Genomic DNA, 25,569 nt, shown 5'->3' with positions numbered 1-25,569 from the left:
AATCTTCAGATTGATCAATTTGAACATCCATTTTAATTTATAAAAATGTAGGAAATGTTTATTATAATGACCCCAGTTTTGTGGCCTTCACTGTATCATGGAAGAAATCAATATCTCTATTATAATAGTCCAATTTTTAATGATATTTTGTTAAATCGATCATTTTCAGGTACACCTTATAGTTGTGATTTTCATTAGAAAAGCGCATTGGATTGTGGGAAAATCAATATTTATCAACACAAATGTCACACATGCATAACTCAACAAACATCACCCTTTAAAGATAAAAGTGAAATCCCACAACTACAATGTTTCTTTTTTTCACTGACTCACAAAATGGATAAAAATTTGTCTCGTGAATTTAAATCGGTTTATGCATGTACTGGGTATATACACTGTCAGTAAAGACACATTTATACACTGGAGTCAGTAAAGACATGTTTATACACTGGAGTCAGTAAAGACACGTTTATACACTGTCAGTAAAGACATGTTATACACTGGAGTCAGTAAAGACATGTTTATACACTGGAGTCAGTAAAGACATGTTTATACACTGAAGTCAGTAAAGACATGTTTATACACTGGAGTCAGTAAAGACATGTTTATACACTGGAGTCAGTAAAGACATGTTTATACACTGGAGTCAGTAAAGACATGTTTATACACTGGAGTCAGTAAAGACATGTTTATACACTGGAGTTAGTAAAGACATGTTTATACACTGGAGTCAGTAAAGGCACGTTTATATACTGGAGTCAGTAAAGACATGTTTATACACTGGAGTCAGTAAAGACATGTTTATACACTGGAGTCAGTAAAGACATGTTTATACACTGGAGTCAGAAAAGTCATGTTTATACACTGGAGTCAGTAAAGTCATGTTTATACACTGGAGTTAGTAAAGACATGTTTATACACTGGAGTCAGTAAAGTCATGTTTATACACTGGAGTCAGTAAATTCATGTTTATACACTGGAGTCAGTAAAGTCATGTTTATACACTGGAGTTAGTAAAGACATGTTTATACACTGGAGTCAATAAAGACATGTTTATACACTGGAGTCAGTAAAGACATGTTCATACACTGGAGTCAGTAAAGTCATGTTTATACACTGGAGTTAGTAAAGACATGTTTATACACTGGAGTTAGTAAAAACATGTTTATACACTGAAGTCAGTAAAGACATGTTTATACACTGGAGTCAGTAAAGACATGCACGTTTATACACTGGAGTCAGTAAAGTCATGTTTATACACTGGAGTTAGTAAAGACATGTTTATACACTGGAGTCAGTAAAGTCATGTTTATACACTGGAGTCAGTAAAGTCATGTTTATACACTGGAGTCAGTAAAGTCATGTTTATACACTGGAGTCAGTAAAGTCATGTTTATACACTGGAGTCAGTAAAGTCATGTTTATACACTGGAGTTAGTAAAGACATGTTTATACACTGGAGTTAGTAAAGACATGTTTATACACTGGAGTCAATAAAGACATGTTTATACACTGGAGTCAGTAAAGACATGTTCATACACTGGAGTCAGTAAAGTCATGTTTATACACTGGAGTTAGTAAAGACATGTTTATACACTGGAGTTAGTAAAAACATGTTTATACACTGAAGTCAGTAAAGACATGTTTATACACTGGAGTCAGTAAAGACATGCACGTTTATACACTGGAGTCAGTAAAGTCATGTTTATACACGAGTCAGTAAAGTCATGTTTATACACTGGAGTTAGTAAAGTCATGTTTATACACTGGAGTTAGTAAAGACATGTTTATACACTGGAGTCAGTAAAGTCATGTTTATACACTGGAGTCAGTAAAGTCATGTTTATACACTGGAGTCAGTAAAGTCATGTTTATACACTGAAGTCAGTAAAGACATGTTTATACACTGGAGTCAGTAAAGACATGCACGTTTATACACTGGAGTCAGTAAAGTCATGTTTATACACTGGAGTCAGTAAAGTCATGTTTATACACTGGAGTTAGTAAAGACATGTTTATACACTGGAGTCAGTAAAGTCATGTTTATACACTGGAGTCAGTAAAGTCATGTTTATACACTGGAGTCAGTAAAGTCATGTTTATACACTGGAGTTAGTAAAGACATGTTTATACACTGGAGTCAGTAAAGACATGTTTATACACTGGAGTCAGTAAAGACATGTTCATACACTGGAGTCAGTAAAGGCACGTTTATACACTGTAGTCAGTAAAGGCACGTTTATACACTGGAGTCAGTAAAGACATGTTTATACACTGGAGTTAGTAAAGACATGTTTATACACTGAAGTCAGTAAAGTCATGTTTATACACTGGAGTCAGTAAAGTCATGTTTATACACTGGAGTCAGTAAAGTCATTTTTATACACTGGAGTTAGTAAAGACATGTTTATACACTGGAGTCAGTAAAGACATGTTTATACACTGGAGTCAGTAAAGACATGTTCATACACTGGAGTCAGTAAAGGCACGTTTATACACTAGTCAGTAAAGGCACGTTTATACACTGGAGTCAGTAAAGACATGTTTATACACTGGAGTTAGTAAAGACATGTTTATACACTGGAGTTAGTAAAAACATGTTTATACACTGAAGTCAGTAAAGACATGTTTATACACTGAAGTCAGTAAAGCCATGCACGTTTATACACTGGAGTCAGTAAAGTCATGTTTATACACTGGAGTCAGTAAAGTCATGTTTATACACTGGAGTTAGTAAAGACATGTTTATACACTGGAGTCAGTAAAGTCATGTTTATACACTGGAGTCAGTAAAGTCATGTTTATACACTGGAGTCAGTAAAGTCATGTTTATACACTGGAGTTAGTAAAGACATGTTAATACACTGGAGTCAGTAAAGACATGCAAGTTTATACACTGGAGTCAGTAAAGTCATGTTTATACACTGGAGTCAGTAAAGTCATGTTTATACACTGGAGTTAGTAAAGACATGTTTATACACTGGAGTCAGTAAAGTCATGTTTATACACTGGAGTCAGTAAAGTCATGTTTATACACTGGAGTCAGTAAAGTCATGTTTATACACTGGAGTTAGTAAAGACATGTTTATACACTGGAGTCAGTAAAGACATGTTCATACACTGGAGTCAGTAAAGGCATGTTTATACACTGTAGTCAGTAAAGGCACGTTTATACACTGGAGTCAGTAAAGACATGTTTATACACTGGAGTCAGTAAAGACATGTTTATACACTGAAGTCAGTAAAGACATGTTTATACACTGGAGTCAGTAAAGACATGTTTATACACTGGAGTCAGTAAAGACATGTTTATACACTGGAGTCAATAAAGACATGTTTATACACTGGAGTCAGTAAAGACATGTTTATACACTGAGTCAGTAAAGACATGTTTATACACTGGAGTCAGTAAAGACATGTTTATACACTGGAGTCGGTAAAGGCATGTTTATACACTGGAGTCAGTAAAGACACGTTTATACACTGGAGTCAGTAAAGGCACGTTTATACACTGGAGTCAGTAAAGGCACGTTTATACACTGGAGTCAGTAAAGGCACGTTTATACACTGGAGTCAGTAAAGACATGTTTATACACTGGAGTCAGTAAAGACACGTTTATACACTGGAGTCAGTAAAGGCACGTTTATACACTGAAGTCAGTAAAGACACGTTTATACACTGGAGTCAGTAAAGGCACGTTTATACACTGGAGTCAGTAAAGGCACATTTATACACTGGAATCAGTAAAGATACGTTTATACACTGGAGTCAGTAAAGACACGTTTATACACTGGAGTCAGTAAAGACACGTTTATACACTGGAGTCAGTAAAGACGCGTTTATACACTGGAGTCAGTAAAGACGCGTTTATACACTGGAGTCAGTAAAAACATGTTTATACACTGGAATCAGTAAAGACACGTTTATACACTGGAGTCAGTAAAGACACGTTTATACACTGGAGTCAGTAAAGACACGTTTTTACACTGGAGTCAGTAAAGGCACGTTTATACACTGGAGTCAGTAAAGACATGTTTATACACTGGAGTCAGTAAAGGCACGTTTATACACTGGAGTCAGTAAAGTCATGTTTATACACTGGAGTCAGTAAAGACATGTTTATACACTGGAGTTAGTAAAGACATGTTTATACACTGGAGTCAGTAAAGACATGTTTATACACTGGAGTCAGTAAATACATGTTTATACACTGGAGTCAGTAAAGACATGTTTATACACTGGAGTCAGTAAAGACATGTTTATACACTGGAGTCAGTAAAGACATGTTTATACACTGGAGTCAGTAAAGACATGTTTATACACTGGAGTCAGTAAAGACATGTTTATACACTGGAGTCAGTAAAGGCACGTTTATATACTGGAGTCAGTAAAGACATGTTTATACACTGGAGTCAGTAAAGACATGTTTATACACTGGAGTCAGTAAAGGCATGTTTATACACTGGAGTCAGTAAAGTCATGTTTATACACTGGAGTCAGTAAAGACATGTTTATACACTGGAGTCAGTAAAGACATGTTTATACACTGGAGTCAGTAAATACATGTTTATACACTGGAGTTAGTAAAGACATGTTAAAACATCAATTCCAAATGAAATAACTAATTCAAAACACCAATTAACTGCTTTCTATTTCAACCAAGTGATAATACACACTATTTGCATTCCTACACAGTTAATTTTCTATTTTTTGTTAGAGATGAGATCAATCAGCGAAAATAAAAAGTTTGGCTACATAAAAAATGAGTGACAACATTACACATAAAATAACATAATAAATTTGACATTTATATTATTGAGATTATGTATTAATAAATTATTTTATTTTCAGTTTTTTTGAAGAGATGGAAAAGCATTTGCTTGAAAGTGCGTGGTTGGTTGGTGATACGTTTACTGTCGCTGATATTATGTGTGTTATTAATGTGTATAGATTTAAACAGATGAACTTTCCCATGAAGATGTATACACATGTCAATGACTGGTATGATATGATATGTCTCAAACAAAGTTTTCAAATTGCCGTGTTTGGACACCAAGGATTTATAGAAAATATTGCATTGCCAATAAAAACCAGTGAGTTTATCTATATTTACATCTTTTATCTCTTCACCATTAGTTCCCTGATTTCATCATCAATTCTTGTTTATAGTCTGCACTTTCCTTCAGAAGATTGGGACAAAAATATCTAAATTGTTTGAGTAAAAACTGAAAATTGACTCAAATTTGTCTCTGAAAATTAGGGTTCATTTTCAGAAATTTTGAAGAATATAAAGAAAAAGGTCAAAAAATGTGGGTGAGAAAGTCCTGTGGTGAAAAGGTTAATACATACTGGTACATACCGGTACATACTGGTACATACTGGTATATACCGGTAGTTACTGATACATACCGGTACATATTGGTATATACTGGTACATACCGGTACATACTGGTACTTACTGGTACATACTGGTAGTTACTGATACATACTGATACATACTGGTATATACTGGTACATACCAATACATACTGATACATACTGGTATATACTGGTACATACTGGTACATACTGGAATATACCGGTAGTTACTGATACATACCGGTACATATTGGTATATACTGGTACTTACTAGTACATACCGATACATACCGATACATACTGGTATATACTGGTACATACCAATACATACTGATACATACTGGTATATACCGGTACATACTGGTACACACTGGTATATACCAATACATACTGGTACATACTGGTACATAATGGTATACACCGGTACATACTGGTACATACCGGTATGTACATACTGGTACATACTGGTATACACTGGTAGTTACTGATACATACCGGTACATATTGGTATATTCTTGTACATACCGGTACATACCGGTACTTACTGGTACTTACTGGTACATACCGGTACATACCGATACATACTGATACATACTGGTACATACTGGTACATACCGGTAGTTATTTCTTTTCAACATACAGTGTATTACATAAAATAGTGTGTAGCAACTTCAAAGTGTTTTAAAAGTATTTTGAATGTGTTTTTTTTGCATTAATTTTTCTGGAAATCATTTTTTCTATTTTTTTTCATTATTTATTTTACATGTGTGACAATTTATCACCAATAGGTGATTTTTTTCTTTTTCACTGCAAGACATTAGTAGGTGTGCAATACAATTGTTGAATCCCACACAATGTTTTGATGATGCTATAATATCTATCACATTAGTAGGTGTGCAATACAATTGTTGAATCCCACACAATGTTTTGATGATGCAATAATATCTATCACATTAGTAGGTGTGCAATACAATTGTTGAATCCCACACAGTGTTTTGATGATGCTATAATATCTATCACATTAGTAGGTGTGCAATACAATTGTTGAATCCCACACAATGTTTTGATGATGCTATAATATCTATCACATTAGTAGGTGTGCAATACAATTGTTGAATCCCACACAATGTTTTGATGATGCTATAATATCTATCACATTAGTAGGTGTGCAATACCATTGTTGAATCCCACACAATGTTTTGATGATGCTATAATATCTATCACATTAGTAGGTGTGCAATACAATTGTTGAATCCCACACAATGTTTTGATGATGCTATAATATCTATCACATTAGTAGGTGTGCAATACAATTGTTGAATCCCACACAATGTTTTGATGATGCTATAATATCTATCACATTAGTAGGTGTGCAATACAATTGTTGAATCCCACACAATGTTTTGATGATGCAATAATATCTATCACATTAGTAGGTGTGCAATACAATTGTTGAATCCCACACAATGTTTTGATGATGCTATAATATCTATCACATTAGTAGGTGTGCAATACAATTGTTGAATCCCACACAATGTTTTGATGATGCAATAATATCTATCACATTAGTAGGTGTGCAATACAATTGTTGAATCCCACACAATGTTTTGATGATGCTATAATATCTATCACATTAGTAGGTGTGCAATACAATTGTTGAATCCCACACAATGTTTTGATGATGCTATAATATCTATCACATTAGTAGGTGTGCAATACAATTGTTGAATCCCACACAATGTTTTGATGATGCTATAATATCTATCACATTAGTAGGTGTGCAATACAATTGTTGAATCCCACACAATGTTTTGATGATGCTATAATATCTATCACATTAGTAGGTGTGCAATACCATTGTTGAATCCCACACAATGTTTTGATGATGCTATAATATCTATCACATTAGTAGGTGTGCAATACAATTGTTGAATCCCACACAATGTTTTGATGATGCTATAATATCTATCACATTAGTAGGTGTGCAATACAATTGTTGAATCCCACACAATGTTTTGATGATGCTATAATATCTATCACATTAGTAGGTGTGCAATACAATTGTTGAATCCCACACAATGTTTTGATGATGCAATAATATCTATCACATTAGTAGGTGTGCAATACAATTGTTGAATCCCACACAATGTTTTGATGATGCTATAATATCTATCACATTAGTAGGTGTGCAATACAATTGTTGAATCCCACACAATGTTTTGATGATGCAATAATATCTATCACATTAGTAGGTGTGCAATACAATTGTTGAATCCCACACAATGTTTTGATGATGCTATAATATCTATCACATTAGTAGGTGTGCAATACAATTGTTGAATCCCACACAATGTTTTGATGATGCTATAATATCTATCACATTAGTAGGTGTGCAATACAATTGTTGAATCCCACACAATGTTTTGATGATGCTATAATATCTATCACATTAGTAGGTGTGCAATACAATTGTTGAATCCCACACAATGTTTTGATGATGCTATAATATCTATCACATTAGTAGGTGTGCAATACAATTGTTGAATCCCACACAATGTTTTGATGATGCTATAATATCTATCACATTAGTAGGTGTGCAATACAATTGTTGAATCCCACACAATGTTTTGATGATGCAATAATATCTATCACATTAGTAGGTGTGCAATACAATTGTTGAATCCCACACAATGTTTTGATGATGCAATAATATATATCACATTAGTAGGTGTGCAATACAATTGTTGAATCCCACACAGTGTTTTGATGATGCTATAATATCTATCACATTAGTAGGTGTGCAATACAATTGTTGAATCCCACACAATGTTTTGATGATGCAATAATATCTATCACATTAGTAGGTGTGCAATACAATTGTTGAATCCCACACAATGTTTTGATGATGCAATAATATCTATCACATTAGTAGGTGTGCAATACAATTGTTGAATCCCACACAATGTTTTGATGATGCTATAATGTCTATCACATTAGTAGGTGTGCAATACAATTGTTGAATCCCACACAGTGTTTTGATGATGCTATAATATCTATCACATTAGTAGGTGTGCAATACAATTGTTGAATCCCACACAATGTTTTGATGATGCAATAATATCTATCACATTAGTAGGTGTGCAATACAATTGTTGAATCCCACACAATGTTTTGATGATGCTATAATGTCTATCACATTAGTAGGTGTGCAATACAATTGTTGAATCCCACACAATGTTTTGATGATGCAATAATATCTATCACATTAGTAGGTGTGCAATACAATTGTTGAATCCCACACAATGTTTTGATGATGCTATAATATCTATCACATTAGTAGGTGTGCAATACAATTGTTGAATCCCACACAATGTTTTGATGATGCTATAATATCTATCACATTAGTAGGTGTGCAATACAATTGTTGAATCCCACACAATGTTTTGATGATGCTATAATATCTATCACATTAGTAGGTGTGCAATACAATTGTTGAATCCCACACAATGTTTTGATGATGCTATAATATCTATCACATTAGTAGGTGTGCAATACAATTGTTGAATCCCACACAATGTTTTGATGATGCTATAATATCTATCACATTAGTAGGTGTGCAATACAATTGTTGAATCCCACACAATGTTTTGATGATGCTATAATATCTATCACATTAGTAGGTGTGCAATACCATTGTTGAATCCCACACAATGTTTTGATGATGCTATAATATCTATCACATTAGTAGGTGTGCAATACAATTGTTGAATCCCACACAATGTTTTGATGATGCAATAATATCTATCACATTAGTAGGTGTGCAATACAATTGTTGAATCCCACACAATGTTTTGATGATGCTATAATGTCTATCACATTAGTAGGTGTGCAATACAATTGTTGAATCCCACACAATGTTTTGATGATGCAATAATATCTATCACATTAGTAGGTGTGCAATACAATTGTTGAATCCCACACAATGTTTTGATGATGCTATAATGTCTATCACATTAGTAGGTGTGCAATACAATTGTTGAATCCCACACAATGTTTTGATGATGCAATAATATCTATCACATTAGTAGGTGTGCAATACAATTGTTGAATCCCACACAATGTTTTGATGATGCTATAATATCTATCACATTAGTAGGTGTGCAATACCATTGTTGAATCCCACACAATGTTTTGATGATGCTATAATATCTATCACATTAGTAGGTGTGCAATACAATTGTTGAATCCCACACAATGTTTTGATGATGCAATAATATCTATCACATTAGTAGGTGTGCAATACAATTGTTGAATCCCACACAATGTTTTGATGATGCAATAATATCTATCACATTAGTAGGTGTGCAATACAATTGTTGAATCCCACACAATGTTTTGATGATGCAATAATATCTATCACATTAGTAGGTGTGCAATACAATTGTTGAATCCCACACAATGTTTTGATGATGCAATAATATCTATCACATTAGTAGGTGTGCAATACAATTGTTGAATCCCACACAATGTTTTGATGATGCTATAATATCTATCACATTAGTAGGTGTGCAATACAATTGTTGAATCCCACACAATGTTTTGATGATGCTATAATATCTATCACATTAGTAGGTGTGCAATACAATTGTTGAATCCCACACAATGTTTTGATGATGCTATAATATCTATCACATTAGTAGGTGTGCAATACAATTGTTGAATCCCACACAATGTTTTGATGATGCAATAATATCTATCACATTAGTAGGTGTGCAATACAATTGTTGAATCCCACACAATGTTTTGATGATGCAATAATATCTATCACATTAGTAGGTGTGCAATACAATTGTTGAATCCCACACAATGTTTTGATGATGCAATAATATCTATCACATTAGTAGGTGTGCAATACAATTGTTGAATCCCACACAATGTTTTGATGATGCTATAATATCTATCACATTAGTAGGTGTGCAATACAATTGTTGAATCCCACACAATGTTTTGATGATGCTATAATATCTATCACATTAGTAGGTGTGCAATACAATTGTTGAATCCCACACAATGTTTTGATGATGCAATAATATCTATCACATTAGTAGGTGTGCAATACAATTGTTGAATCCCACACAATGTTTTGATGATGCTATAATATCTATCACATTAGTAGGTGTGCAATACAATTGTTGAATCCCACACAATGTTTTGATGATGCTATAATATCTATCACATTAGTAGGTGTGCAATACAATTGTTGAATCCCACACAATGTTTTGATGATGCTATAATATCTATCACATTAGTAGGTGTGCAATACAATTGTTGAATCCCACACAATGTTTTGATGATGCTATAATATCTATCACATTAGTAGGTGTGCAATACAATTGTTGAATCCCACACAATGTTTTGATGATGCTATAATATCTATCACATTAGTAGGTGTGCAATACAATTGTTGAATCCCACACAATGTTTTGATGATGCAATAATATCTATCACATTAGTAGGTGTGCAATACCATTGTTGAATCCCACACAATGTTTTGATGATGCAATAATATTTGTATGTCCTGTTTGTTTCACGTGTAACGCTGGATATTTTGTGCAAAATGGTCTATTCCTAATATTCTTACCGGTGAATTTATAAATCAATGTTCAGTTTGATGTTCATTACTTATTATTCTCATTTCGTATATTTTCATATAAAAGCTTATTTTTAGATTTTTTGTCAGAATTTTGGAAATAATGAAAGCAAAATTCAATTTTCAACATAAATGAAAAATTTGAATGACACTTTTAAAATAAGAATAAATTGAAATAACAATCAATTTTAGAAACTGACTTATTTAAGTTGTGATAATTTTGAACAATTTTTATACAGAACTATGTTTTGTGGAAGATGACATATATAGAGAATGGTGGTGACAAGACTATTTTTTACTTTCACAGCAATTGACCGTATCCTTGGGCAGGATGTCCAGGCTGTAGAACTTGGAATCAAAACATCATGGATGAAATCAGTAATCATATTATTATTATTTATCATATCTTGTATGTTTTTGGTTGATAATCTCAGTATTGCTGGGTTCTCAGGTTAGTTATTATAATTCACTGTATTAGTTTTCTTGGGTGTGGTGAGACTTATTCTAATTTTTCACTCTTTGAATACCAAACTCAACTGTAGTTACAAAATAAAGCTACATAATTCTTTCCATATTATATTTTTGTGTTATTTGGTTCAAAATTAACAGTGAAAAAAAATATTTGTAAAAGAAAAGTTTCTGCATCTGTTGTCATGTCGTGTGGGACCCACATCATATATTCATCACAGTTGTATAAATTATTAGCGTGTCATCTAAACACACTTGTATAAAAACATTGTTGTGTTGACTTCCACATGTCATATGTAATATTTTTGTTACAGTGAACAGAGTCATATTGTTGACCATATTAGGAATGATGTCATTAGCAACGATGATGTCATCATATCACAAAGCACATACACCCCCACAGCTAGTCTACCAATCAGCTCTGAAAACAATGACAGCGATAATAAACATTGGTTATGGCGGAAACGAAATGATGAAAATTAATCTCCGCCAACCTCAGCCTCGTGCTGTTGCCCCTGACGATATTATTATCGCTGTCAAAGCAGCGTCTGTCAATCCTATTGACTTAAAGACACAGAGAGGATATGGACGTACACTACTCAACTATTTACGAAACAGGTCAAAGGTTATATGAATATATTAGCATATCATTACTTTCATACTTTGTGATTGGTAAATCTCAATTATGATATATTGCTGTCAGTTTTATATAAAAAATATGAATAATATTTTCGAATTAATGAATATAATAAATTATTTTCAGGTTCCAGCTGGACAGGGAATTGAATTACCCATGATTCCCGGTAGAGATTGTTCTGGTATCGTGTCTGCTATTGGATCAAAGGTCACCAAGTTTAAAATTGGTGATGAGGTAATTGTGTTTCTTCGTTAACATTTGCAAAAATTTAGTACAATGAAAAAATGGTACAATAAAAAAGAGAATATATCTGTGGTTGCCTGCATGGTAGACCTGCAGCATGGAATCATGGGATACCATGGCTACATCATTTATGCTATTAATTAATGTTTGTTTTTCATTTTAAATTTTAAAACTCCAATTTTAGTTTTGCAAAAAATAGGTACAATGTAATGTAAATTGTGAAAACGGGAAATTGCTATAAACTTGTATAAGTTCATTGTAATTTTGTACAATCAACTCTTGGCAGGTTTGGACAGCTCTGCCATCAGTACAAACATTAGGAACTATGGCAGACTATGTGATGGTTAAGGAGACATATGTTGCTAGGAAACCAAGCAATATCAGTCATGTAGAGGCAGCATCAATACCATATGTCGCCATGACAACATGGAGTGCACTGGTCGATGATGGTAGGTTAGGACCTGACAACAGAAAAGATAAGAGGTATGGAAATTAATCTTGTGTATATTCTGTTGGTATGGAAACCAATTTAGTATATATTCTGTTGTTATGGAAACCAATCTAGTGTATATTTTTGTTGTTTTCTCTATGTAAATTAATGACCTGAATATTTTTGGTTATTGTAACTGTTTGCCGTATTAATGGTTATTGTAACTCATTCCAAGTACAAGGTTCCATGCTTGGGACTTGGGTTTTTTAAAAACAAATAAAATCACAAAATTCATACATGTCATCAACCGGATTTCATTCAAACTTGGCAATGACATCAGTCATGGTGGGTTACTGATGCATGTCATTTATAGTCCCCTTCGGACATAGTCCGAAATGGGGACTTATGTTTTGAAACGTTCGTCATCATTTCCTAGATGCCTGGACAGATTTTTTTCAAAGCTGTACAAAGACAGGTCATAATGGGAGACATGTGCACATCAATTTATTTTTGATTTGGTTTACCTTTGACCGACTGGTTGCCAATTTTGTCAAAAAACACACCAAAAATCAACATTTGGACACGTCATCAACTGTTTCTCGGACATGCCTTGACCGATTTCATTCAAACTTGGCATTGACATCAGTCATGGTGATTTCAATTCAAAATGGTGGATTGGTGTCCATTTTGTTTTTTACAAGTGTTCTGCTCATTTTACAGAGATGATTGTACAGATTTTGGTTAAATTTGGTACAAAGACAAGATATACTGGGTTAAATGTTATTTTCAGTTATTTTTCATTTTCAATGAAATTTAGCTGAATGGCAGCCATTTTTATCAAAAACAAATAAAATCATAAAATTCAAACATGTCATCAACTGTTTATTGGACATGTCTTCATTCAAACTTGGCATTGATATTAGTCATAGTGAGTTACTGATGCACGTCGTTGTTTTTTCGTGATTCGATTCAAACTAGCCGACTGATGACCATTGATGATTTTACAGATTGAGTTTAAATTTGGTACAAAGACAAGATGAAATGGGTTAAATGTTGTTTTTAATTATTTTTTGATTTCAATAAAATTTAGTGAAATGGCAGCAATTTTTTTATGAAAAACAAACAAAATTGTAAAATTGATAATGTCATCAACTGTTTATTTAGGCACGCACAACAGTGTGCATGATCAGTGAAAGTAATGTGAACTTGATGGCAAAACAGTGTGCATGTTGATTATTGATCAAGCATTGTGTTCTATAATTCCTAATTAACCAATCAGTGAAAGTAATGTGAACTTAATGGCAACACAGTGTGCATGTTGATTATTGATCAAGCATTGTGTTCTATGAATCTTAATTAACCAATCAGTGAAAGTAATGTGAATTTGATGGCACCACAGTGTGCATGTTGATTATTGATCAAGCATTGTGTTCTATGAATCTTAATTAACCAATCAGTGAAAGTAATGTGAATTTGATGGCACCACAGTGTGCATGTTGATTATTGATCAAGCATTGTGTTCTATGAATCTTAATTAACCAATCAGTGAAAGTAATGTGAACTTGATGGCAAAACAGTGTGCATGTTGATTATTGATCAAGCATTGTGTTCTATAATTCCTAATTAACCAATCAGTGAAAGTAATGTGAACTTAATGGCAACACAGTGTGCATGTTGATTATTGATCAAGCATTGTGTTCTATGAATCTTAATTAACCAATCAGTGAAAGTAATGTGAATTTGATGGCACCACAGTGTGCATGTTGATTATTGATCAAGCATTGTGTTCTATGAATCTTAATTAACCAATCAGTGAAAGTAATGTGAATTTGATGGCACCACAGTGTGCATGTTGATTATTGATCAAGCATTGTGTTCTATGAATCTTAATTAACCAATCAGTGAAAGTAATGTGAATTTGATGGCACCAGTGTGCATGTTGATTATTGATCAAGCATTGTGTTCTATGAATCTTAATTAACCAATCAGTGAAAGTAATGTGAATTTGATGGCACCACAGTGTGCATGTTGATTATTGATCAAGCATTGTGTTCTATGAATCTTAATTAACCAATCAGTGAAAGTAATGTGAATTTGATGGCACCACAGTGTGCACGTTGATTATTGATCAAGCATTGTGTTCTATGAATCTTAATTAACCAATCAGTGAAAGTAATGTGAATTTGATGGCACCACAGTGTGCATGTTGATTATTGATCAAGCATTGTGTTCTATGAATCTTAATTAACCAATCAGTGAAAGTAATGTGAATTTGATGGCACCACAGTGTGCATGTTGATTATTGATCAAGCATTGTGTTCTATGAATCTTAATTAACCAATCAGTGAAAGTAATGTGAATTTGATGGCACCACAGTGTGCACGTTGATTATTGATCAAGCATTGTGTTCTATGAATCTTAATTAACCAATCAGTGAAAGTAATGTGAATTTGATGGCACCACAGTGTGCATGTTGATTATTGATCAAGCATTGTGTTCTATGAATCTTAATTAACCAATCAGTGAAAGTAATGTGAACTTGATGGCACCACAGTGTGCATGTTGATTATTGATCAAGCATTGTGTTCTATGAATCTTAATTAACCAATCAGTGAAAGTAATGTGAACTTGATGGCACCACAGTGTGCATGTTGATTATTGATCAAGCATTGTGTTCTATGAATCTTAATTAACCAATCAGTGAAAGTAATGTGAACTTGATGGCACCACAGTGTGCATGTTGATTATTGATCAAGCATTGTGTTCTATGAATCTTAATTAACCAATCAGTGAAAGTAATGTGAACTTGATGGTACCACAGTGTGCATGTTGATTATTGATCAAGCATTGTGTTCTATGAATCTTAATTAACCAATCAGTGAAAGTAATGTGAACTTGATGGCACCACAGTGTGCATGTTGATTATTGATCAAGCATTGTGTTCTATGAATCTTAATTAACCAATCAGTGAAAGTAATGTGAACTTGATGGCACCACAGTGTGCATGTTGATTATTGATCAAGCATTGTGTTCTATGAATCTTAATTAACCAATCAGTGAAAGTAATGTGAACTTGATGGTACCAGTGTGCATGTTGATTATTGATCAAGCATTGTGTTAATATGCTAAATACTATCCCAATATTTAAATATAATCTAACTATGCTTTTCATTTCAAAATCACTAAAACATGACAGGAACTATGTCATTGACAATATCTTGTTAAAAGTCTGAGAAAAAATTACATCTCTAAAACAATGAGCCAAAGTGAGGTGTAAGTTCATACCCTGTATATTAAACTGTATGAGCATGCTATGGTTATTAAAGCCACAGATATTGTTTGGCTTAAATCTTACTTAGTACCACTAAGCTTGTTAGTATAGTTGTGCCTAGTTGCAACTAGTTAGTGCTAATTGTATAATTGGTTGGATATTGTTATAGTTGGTTAGGTTAAATTGTAGTTAGTTAGATCTAGTTGCAGCTAGTAATTTAGTGTTAGCTGTAGAAGGTCTAGTTATCAACTAATATTTTCAAAACATTGGAAGAATCACAGCAAAAAGGTAATGTGGAAATGTGCACATACATTCTAGTTAAATAGTTTATTATACTTTAAGTGCTGTGAAATCGTCTGCCATGAATGTTTTGATGTTCAGTAAAACAAGTAATACATCATGTCAAAAACATCAACCAATATTATTAATATTTTCATTTGTAGAGTCCTTATCCATGGTGGCACTGGAGGTATTGGAAGTTTGGCAATACAGTTAGTTAAATCATGGGGTGGTCATGTGACAACCACATGCAGCACACAAGGTGTTTCCATGGTAACAAGTCTGGGAGCTGATGAAGTGGTAGATTATCAAAATGATGACTTTGAAATTAAATTAGCTAAAAATCCAAAGTAAGTTTAAGATGATTTGTGTATTTTTTTAGTTTCTTTTCCTCAACCAAATCTTTCTCTCTTCATAAGATTTTCATTTATAAACATTTCTTGAGGATGAACAAGTTATCCAAGTGTGGCAAGTGGTATGGTTATTCATTAGAAAAAAACTTGAGGCAACCATGTATGAATTAGTAATCTTGGATTAATTTTTAAAAAGATATTTCCTGAACTTCTATGAGTGATTTCATGTTATGAGTGATAAGTCCATATTGAATGATTTTTTTTACAGCCCAATGTTGAAATACTGATTTTCAGAGTAGAACTTGACATTTAAATACCGGTACACTTACTTCAACAAATCATTAAAAACATATAGTGATATTTTGAGAAGTTTGGAAAATAGCAATGGCTCAGAGAATAATGATTGACATTATTAGGAAATCCTACATTCCTATTGAAATAAGTGCCCTTTTCATTTACTTTTGACATTATTAGGAAATCCTACATTCCTATTGAAATAAGTGCCCTTTTCATTTACTTTTGACATTATTAGGAAATCCTAAATTCCTATTGAAATAAGTGCCCTTTTCATTTACTTTTGACATTATTAGGAAATCCTACATTCCTATTGAAATAAGTGCCCTTTTCATTTACTTTTGACATTATTAGGAAATCCTACATTCCTATTGAAATAAGTGCCCTTTTCATTTACTTTTGACATTATTAGGAAATCCTACATTCCTATTGAAATAAGTGCCCTTTTCATTTACTTTTGACATTATTAGGAAATCCTAAATTCCTATTGAAATAAGTGCCCTTTTCATTTACTTTTGACATTATTAGGAAATCCTACATTCCTATTGAAATAAGTGCCCTTTTCATTTACTTTTGACATTATTAGGAAATCCTACATTCCTATTGAAATAAGTGCCCTTTTCATTTACTTTTAACATTATTAGGAAATCCTACATTCCTATTGAAATAAGTGCCCTTTTCATTTACTTTTGACATTATTAGGAAATCCTACATTCCTATTGAAATAAGTGCCCTTTTCATTTACTTTTGACATTATTAGGAAATCCTACATTCCTATTGAAATAAGTGCCCTTTTCATTTACTTTTGACATTATTAGGAAATCCTACATTCCTATTGAAATAAGTGCCCTTCTCATTTACTTTTGACATTATTAGGAAATCCTAAATTCCTATTGAAATAAGTGCCCTTTTCATTTACTTTTGACATTATTAGGAAATCCTACATTCCTATTGAAATAAGTGCCCTTTTCATTTACTTTTGACATTATTAGGAAATCCTACATTCCTATTGAAATAAGTGCCCTTTTCATTTACTTTTGACATTATTAGGAAATCCTAAATTCCTATTGAAATAAGTGCCCTTTTCATTTACTTTTAACATTATTAGGAAATCCTACATTCCTATTGAAATAAGTGCCCTTTTCATTTACTTTTGACATTATTAGGAAATCCTACATTCCTATTGAAATAAGTGCCCTTTTCATTTACTTTTGACATTTCCACATTTTTTACTCGTTACTCATGTCCATCTTTGGTAGTTATTCTTGTGTGTGGAGAACTGTCGATAAATTAATAATAAATACCACCATTAAACCAACAAAAACAAATTAAATATTGAGAAATGATGAGATTTAATTTTTGTTTCCTGAATTAAGAATATTTAATATCATAAAAACAAGATATTCATTCAAACATTTATTAAATTATGTTTTCAAATACATGCATAAAAGGTTGATTTGGATCAACAAAACATTCTCTGAAACAAAACACAAACATTCTCTGAAACAAAACACAAACATTCTCTGAAACAAAACACAAACATTCTCTGAAACAAAACACAAACATTCTCTGAAACAAAACACAAACATTCTCTGAAACAAAACACAAACATTTCCTACTTCTACTGTGACACACCCGTATGCAGTAAAAATGTGTGAGGTGACACACGTGATAACGAGATACAAAATGTTTAAGATACAAATACATATTTTATTTCAGATTTGATGTGATTTATGATACACAGGGTGGGAGTGTACAACAAAGTAGTCTGTCATTACTTGCTGGCGGTGGCAGACTAGTAACGCTGGCGTCACCACTGAGGAAGTATACTGATGAAAATGGACTGCTGATTGGTGCAGTGAGAGCTCTGGTTTCATTGGCTAGAATTGCTGTGCCCCAGGTAAGGACCATGGAAAACCACTTTAAATATATTAACTGAAAAAATTCATAATTGAACACATTGATGGGTTAAATTAAAAAGGAACAAGAAATATATATACTTTCTTAGATTTGAACAAGCACTTTCCTGTGCAAAAAAGTTCCATCACTTTGCACTGTGGTTTCACACTTTTCACCACTATTCCACTACTTTGCACTCTAGTTTGACACTTTTCACCACTATTCCACTACTTTGCACTCTAGTGTGACACTTTTCACCACTATTCCACTACTTTGCACTCTAGTTTGACACTTTTCACCACTATTCCACTACTTTGCACTCTAGTTTGACACTTTTCACCAATATTCCACTACTTTGCACTCTAGTTTGACACTTTTCACCACTATTCCACTACTTTGCACTCTAGTTTGATACTTTTCACCACTATTCCACTACTTTGCACTCTAGTTTGACACTTTTCACCACTATTCCACTACTTTGCACTCTAGTTTGTCACTTTTCACCACTATTCCACTACTTTGCACTCTAGTTTGATACTTTTCACCAATATTCCACTACTTTGCACTCTAGTTTGACACTTTTCACCACTATTCCACTACTTTGCACTCTAGTTTGATACTTTTTACCAATATTCCACTACTTTGCACTCTAGTTTGACACTTTTCACCACTATTTCACTACTTTGCACTCTAGTTTGACACTGTGCACCACTATTCCACTACTTTGCACTCTAGTTTGACACTTTTCACCAATATTCCACTACTTTGCACTCTAGTTTGACACTTTTCACCACTATTCCACTACTTTGCACTCTAGTTTGACACTGTACACCACTATTCCACTACTTTGCACTCTAGTTTTGCACTTTTCACCACTATTCCACTACTTTGCACTCTAGTTTGACACTGTCCACCACTATTCCACTACTTTGCACTCTAGTTTTGCACTTTTCACCACTATTCCACTACTTTGCACTCTAGTTTGACACTGTCCACCACTATTCCACTACTTTGCACTCTAGTTTTGCACTTTTCACCACTATTCCACTACTTTGCACTCTAGTTTGACACTTTTCACCACTATTCCACTACTTTGCACTCTAGTTTGACACTTTTCACCAATATCCCACTATTTTGCACTCTAGTTTGACACTGTGCACCATTATTCCACTACTTTGCACTCTAGTTTGACACTGTGCACCACTATTCCACTACTTTGCACTCTAGTTTGACACTTTTCACCAATATTCCACTACTTTGCACTCTAGTTTGACACTGTACACCACTATTCCACTACTTTGCACTCTAGTTTGATACTTTTCACCAATATTCCACTACTTTGCACTCTAGTTTGACACTTTTCACCAATATTCCACTACTTTGCACTCTAGTTTGACACTTTTCACCACTATTCCACTACTTTGCACTCTAGTTTGACACTGTGCACCACTATTCCACTACTTTGCACTCTAGTTTGACACTTTTCACCACTATTCCACTACTTTGCACTCTAGTTTGTCACTTTTCACCACTATTCCATTACTTTGCACTCTAGTTTGAAACTTTTCACCAATATTCCACTACTTTGCACTCTAGTTTGTCACTTTTCACCACTATTCCACTACTTTGCACTCTAGTTTGACACTTTTCACCAATATTCCACTACTTTGCACTCTAGTTTGACACTTTTCACCACTATTCCACTACTTTGCACTCTAGTTTGACACTTTTCACCACTATTCCACTACTTTGCACTCTAGTTTGACACTTTTCACCACTATTCCACTACTTTGCACTCTAGTTTGTCACTTTTCACCAATATTCCACTACTTTGCACTCTAGTTTGACACTTTTCACCACTATTCCACTACTTTGCACTCTAGTTTGATACTTTTCACCACTATTCCACTACTTTGCACTCTAGTTTGACACTTTTCACCACTATTCCACTACTTTGCACTCTAGTTTGTCACTTTTCACCAATATTCCACTACTTTGCACTCTAGTTTGACACTTTTCACCACTATTCCACTACTTTGCACTCTAGTTTGTCACTTTTCACCACTATTCCACTACTTTGCACTCTAGTTTGACACTTTTCACCAATATTCCACTACTTTGCACTCTAGTTTGACACTTTTCACCACTATTCCACTACTTTGCACTCTAGTTTGTCACTTTTCACCACTATTCCACTACTTTGCACTCTAGTTTGACACTGTGCACCACTATTCCACTACTTTGCACTCTAGTTTGACACTGTGCACCACTATTCCACTACTTTGCACTCTAGTTTGACACTGTGCACAACTGTTCCACTACTTTGCACTCTAGTGGCAACTTTGCAGCACTACTCAATCATTTTGCACTCTAGTTTAGTACACCTCCCCACCACCTTGCACTCTAATTGGTTAGGAAAATGCACCAAATGTTTTCTTGATGTGCGTGTCTAAGTGAATGTATATTTCAGTAAATAAGGCAACAAAATTTGCATAAATTTCTGTTGGTTCATTGTTGTACTTATAGTGATGTCAATAATGAGATACAGATATAATGTTATTGCATTTGATTTACATCTAGTTCAATAACCAGAACAAATATTATATGGATATACAATTGTTATACAGGTAGTCGTAGGTATCTATGATTTGGGACACACATCAACCTGAATAACAATTCCTTCCATTCAAATAGCCATTGTTTACTTAGTATAGCTGGAGTGTTCCTTCGAACTGAAAGCTATATATTTTCTGAAAGCTTTTTTTTAACCATATTCAGTCCTATATATTTGTTTACAATAGTTTTATGGAATACTTAAAATATTTTTGTGATATGCAGAATCACTTTTAATCACTGTCATCATGATGTGAAGTTTTTATGTTATTATTTTGTATTTTCAGCAATTATTTCATGGTCGTAAATTTAGATGGGCTTTTTTTAAACCGAACGGAGAAGCTTTGGAAACAATTACTCACTTGGTAGAGGAAGGCGCTGTAAGTATTTTATTTGAAATGTTAGGCATGTCACACCAAATGTGACAGTACTCGTGAAATATTCACATCAGAGATTTCCTGTCAAAAGCCAAAAAATACTGAGAATTCTGATAAAATTAATATGTTATTGAGTTTTCATCCTCTCAGGGTGTCATCAAGCTCCCACCAAACCTCACACGGGATTATTTTGTCGTTATGAATTTTGTGCTGTTTCATTTCAGATTAAACCAGTTATAGAGAAAACTTACTCCATGGCTAACGCTGATATAGCATTCAGATATGTTGGTAACGGGCATCGTCAAGGAAAGACAGTTATTCTTATAAACAATTAATCAGAATATTACAGATTATAGATTTTTTTATTTCACAATAAACAATTTAATATAAATCCATGAAAGTTTATTTTAGGAGACTATTTATGGTTTATAAATTTAGTAAGTGCTGAACACTAATGTAATTTCTGTCCCAGTGTATATCTGCTGGTGTGTATCTGCTGGTGTGTATCTGCTGGAGTGTATCTGCTGGAGTGTATCTGCTGGTGTATATCTGCTGGTGTATATCTGCTGGTGTGTATCTGCTAGAGTGTATCTGCTGGAGTGTATCTGCTGGTGTGTATCTGCTGGAGTGTATCTGCTGGAGTGTTTCTGCTGGTGTGTATCTGCTGGTGTGTATCTGCTGGTGTGTATCTGCTGGAGTGTATCTGCTGGTGTATATCTGCTGGTGTATATCTGCTGGTGTATATCTGCTGGTGTGTATCTGCTAGAGTGTATCTGCTGGAGTGTATCTGCTGGTGTGTATCTGCTGGAGTGTATCTGCTGGAGTGTTTCTGCTGGTGTGTATCTGCTGGTGTGTATCTGCTGGTGTGTATCTGCTGGAGTGTATCTGCTGGAGTGTATCTGCTGGAGTGTATCTGCTGGAGTGTATCTGCTGGAGTGTATCTGCTGGAGTGTTTCTGCTGGAGTGTATCTGCTGGTGTGTATCTGCTGGAGTGTATCTGCTGGAGTGTGTGTATCTGCTTTATATATAAATCCTTTTCCAAGCTTCTGCAGCTGAGATATAGTTATGATTTCCATGGTTTGTACTGTTCTAACTTTACCTGAATTCAAGGGTTAATAATGTAAAACCTACAGTGTTGTAATATTTAAATAATATTAACATTTGTTTACAATGGACACCATGCTAAAAATAGAATCACTTCACTGAACAATTACTGTTAAATTCTCACTGCTAAAAATTGTTGTGATTTGATGTTTTTTTGGTATTCATAAAGACATTTTTTTTTCAAAAGTCACAGTCACACCTTAGAGAAATTGTCACTGCTACAAATTTTCCTGATTTTCACTGAATTGCAAAATTCACGAAAATTAATCTCTTGCAAAACGAAAGCGGTTTACGATAAACAGACATGAATGTTACTGCAAACTTGACTGTAAGCAAGAAATGATACATACCACTACCGACATCGGCAAACATTGATTTGCCTTGCAGTGTATGGCAGATGACAACAAATAAAGGTGTTGCACCTCTAGTTGGTACAGTACGGTAAGTGTTAATTATAAAAATATATCTGGATGGGTGGACTAGACATTTTACTGTACAATACTTTATTTTGGCTGAAGGGATGATTCCAGCGATAAAATCCAGCGAATATATTTCACATCAAACTCATCAAAAATCAGTGAAAAAAAATTCCATACAAAAATGCCCAAAAAGCAAGAAAATTAATTCCAGCGAAAATAAAGTATTCCACAGTATATGAGAATTAGTGTTTATTTATAGTGCAAGTTCAGTTGAGTGCACCACTACCCTATCAGAGAATGATCAGCGCCTTAGATTAGCTGTACACATCAAATCTATGTAGGGGGGGGGTCGTCATGCTGTGTCGTTATTGGTATGGGACTCATAGCAACGTACACAATGCATATAAAATACATTGTTTACCGGTATATGAATTCTGTGAGACAACTACCAGCCCTTAAAGATTTACCTTAATGGTATTTATAAAATTTAAGCAGAATGTCAGTACACTACCTACTGGTAAATGGTCTAGAGTGCACAAATTATGAACACCTCTGATTGGTATTTGCTTGGAATGTCCAAACCATCTGTATGTAGCTGCGTTTGTGAAGTAATACCTGAGTAGTGTGGGTTGTAATAACTCCATTAGCATTAGTTAGTATAAAATGAATAGATATATAATTATTTGACACAACATTTTTGTGTGAAGAAAAACATACAAGAAATCAGTGGTCAACATAAATTTTTAAAAATAAAACAAAGACAAAAACTAAAGCTTAAAAATGACAATGAAGATGTCATGTGATATAATTATAATATTGAATATTATAACAAACAACATGTATAATATGTGCACTACATAGGATTACATTGATATGATTGGTGTATTCTTGTAACAACCTCATATTTATACCTCTATACTTCTTTGCAAAATCAGTTCTTAGTTTTTATATCAATAAAGACTTTTTAATTTTTTTTAATAATAACTTGTAGTCATGTGATATATGTGGTGAATAATTTGGAATAGAATTGATGTATTTTTAATTATCTGATTGATCTAAATTAATTGCAATGTAGTTTTTGAAATGGTACATGATGTAAAATAAAGACATTGATTGGGTGAATTTAGTCATGTGACTAACATACTGAATTGTCGCAGTAAATTTCTGAGCCTTTTGAGTTGTTACATGAGATTATCACCATGTAACTTTTTAATCTTTTAAATACTATATTATTTACAGACAAATACTGATGTAATATTTTGTGCATTTTCATGTATTTTTGTTAATTTTGAACCAATTTCCCATTAGCAACAGGTTTTATGGTAATCAATTTTATGTATGAAAAAATATAAAAACCAGACAAAAATTTAACTTTTTTTATGTGCCACATTTAGGTACTGAGATTTTTATATAATGTATTTGTAACTTATACTATATCATTAACAAAATGTTGAGTTTATCCAACTTTTAAAAAAAAAAAATTTTGAAAAATAATTCATGTACGTGCTAGATGATGTTACTGCATGTTTGTGTATATGTAATTTCAATAAATAAAACACATGAATTCATAGACATGGACAAGGTGTAAAATGTAATCAGCTATTTTATTCGTCCGTAATTTGTGCAAAGATATTATTTTTTGTAAGCGTATAAAGCACTTTCCAAATTAAATGTCGTAATTCGTACGCAATTTCCAATTTTCATTCTCAAACACAGACTATCAAAAATATTATAAAAATGTAATTAGGAATTTGCTTCATCTGTAAAGTGTAAAAAAAAACTATTTTTTTTAAAATTATTTTCTGTAAAAACGTAAAATACTTTTCTTTATTTCCTGTAATCTGTACCAGCTATCCATCCACCCCCCACAAATGTTGTCTGAGCTGACACATCAAAACTAGATTTGGTCACACCCATGTAAACATTTATTTATTGAAATGGAAGATAGTGCATATAAGCCATGTTGATCCAAGGTCACTCCTTTTCAAGTCCTCAGACGTCAAATTAATTGAACTCACAAAAATTTTGTGTCAACACCAAATATTTTTTGAAGTAGGCAGAAAAAATCGCCTCAAAATTTTAAATAGCAATTTGACATAATATTTGCACACTATGGTAATTCGATAATTTAAATAGCAATTTGACATAATATTTGCACACTATGGTAATTCGA

At 33.4% G+C, this 25,569-nt stretch overlaps 1 protein-coding gene across 1 annotated transcript in view; it reads left to right on the top strand.

Annotated features, from left to right (window-relative positions):
* Positions 1 to 24,991, top strand: part of LOC102806043 (NAD(P)H oxidoreductase RTN4IP1, mitochondrial-like) — a 41,322-nt gene extending 16,331 nt beyond the window's left edge. The window contains exons 4-12 of the mRNA XM_085499051.1: positions 4,853 to 5,094; positions 11,317 to 11,460; positions 11,792 to 12,102; positions 12,241 to 12,348; positions 12,644 to 12,840; positions 16,502 to 16,687; positions 18,704 to 18,884; positions 21,784 to 21,876; positions 22,098 to 24,991. Coding sequence (XP_085355177.1) covers positions 4,853 to 5,094; positions 11,317 to 11,460; positions 11,792 to 12,102; positions 12,241 to 12,348; positions 12,644 to 12,840; positions 16,502 to 16,687; positions 18,704 to 18,884; positions 21,784 to 21,876; positions 22,098 to 22,208 — 1,573 coding nt within the window. The 3' untranslated portion in view covers positions 22,209 to 24,991. The remainder of the gene's footprint in view (positions 1 to 4,852; positions 5,095 to 11,316; positions 11,461 to 11,791; positions 12,103 to 12,240; positions 12,349 to 12,643; positions 12,841 to 16,501; positions 16,688 to 18,703; positions 18,885 to 21,783; positions 21,877 to 22,097) is intronic.
* Positions 24,992 to 25,569: the final 578 nt, after the last annotated feature.

This window comes from Saccoglossus kowalevskii, chromosome 5, assembly GCF_978046115.1.
Source record: "Saccoglossus kowalevskii chromosome 5, keSacKowa6.1, whole genome shotgun sequence".
Classification (NCBI taxonomy): Eukaryota; Metazoa; Hemichordata; class Enteropneusta; family Harrimaniidae; genus Saccoglossus; species Saccoglossus kowalevskii.
The sequence above is the reverse complement of the archived record's forward strand: the minus strand, read 5'-3'. Positions and strand labels throughout refer to the sequence as shown.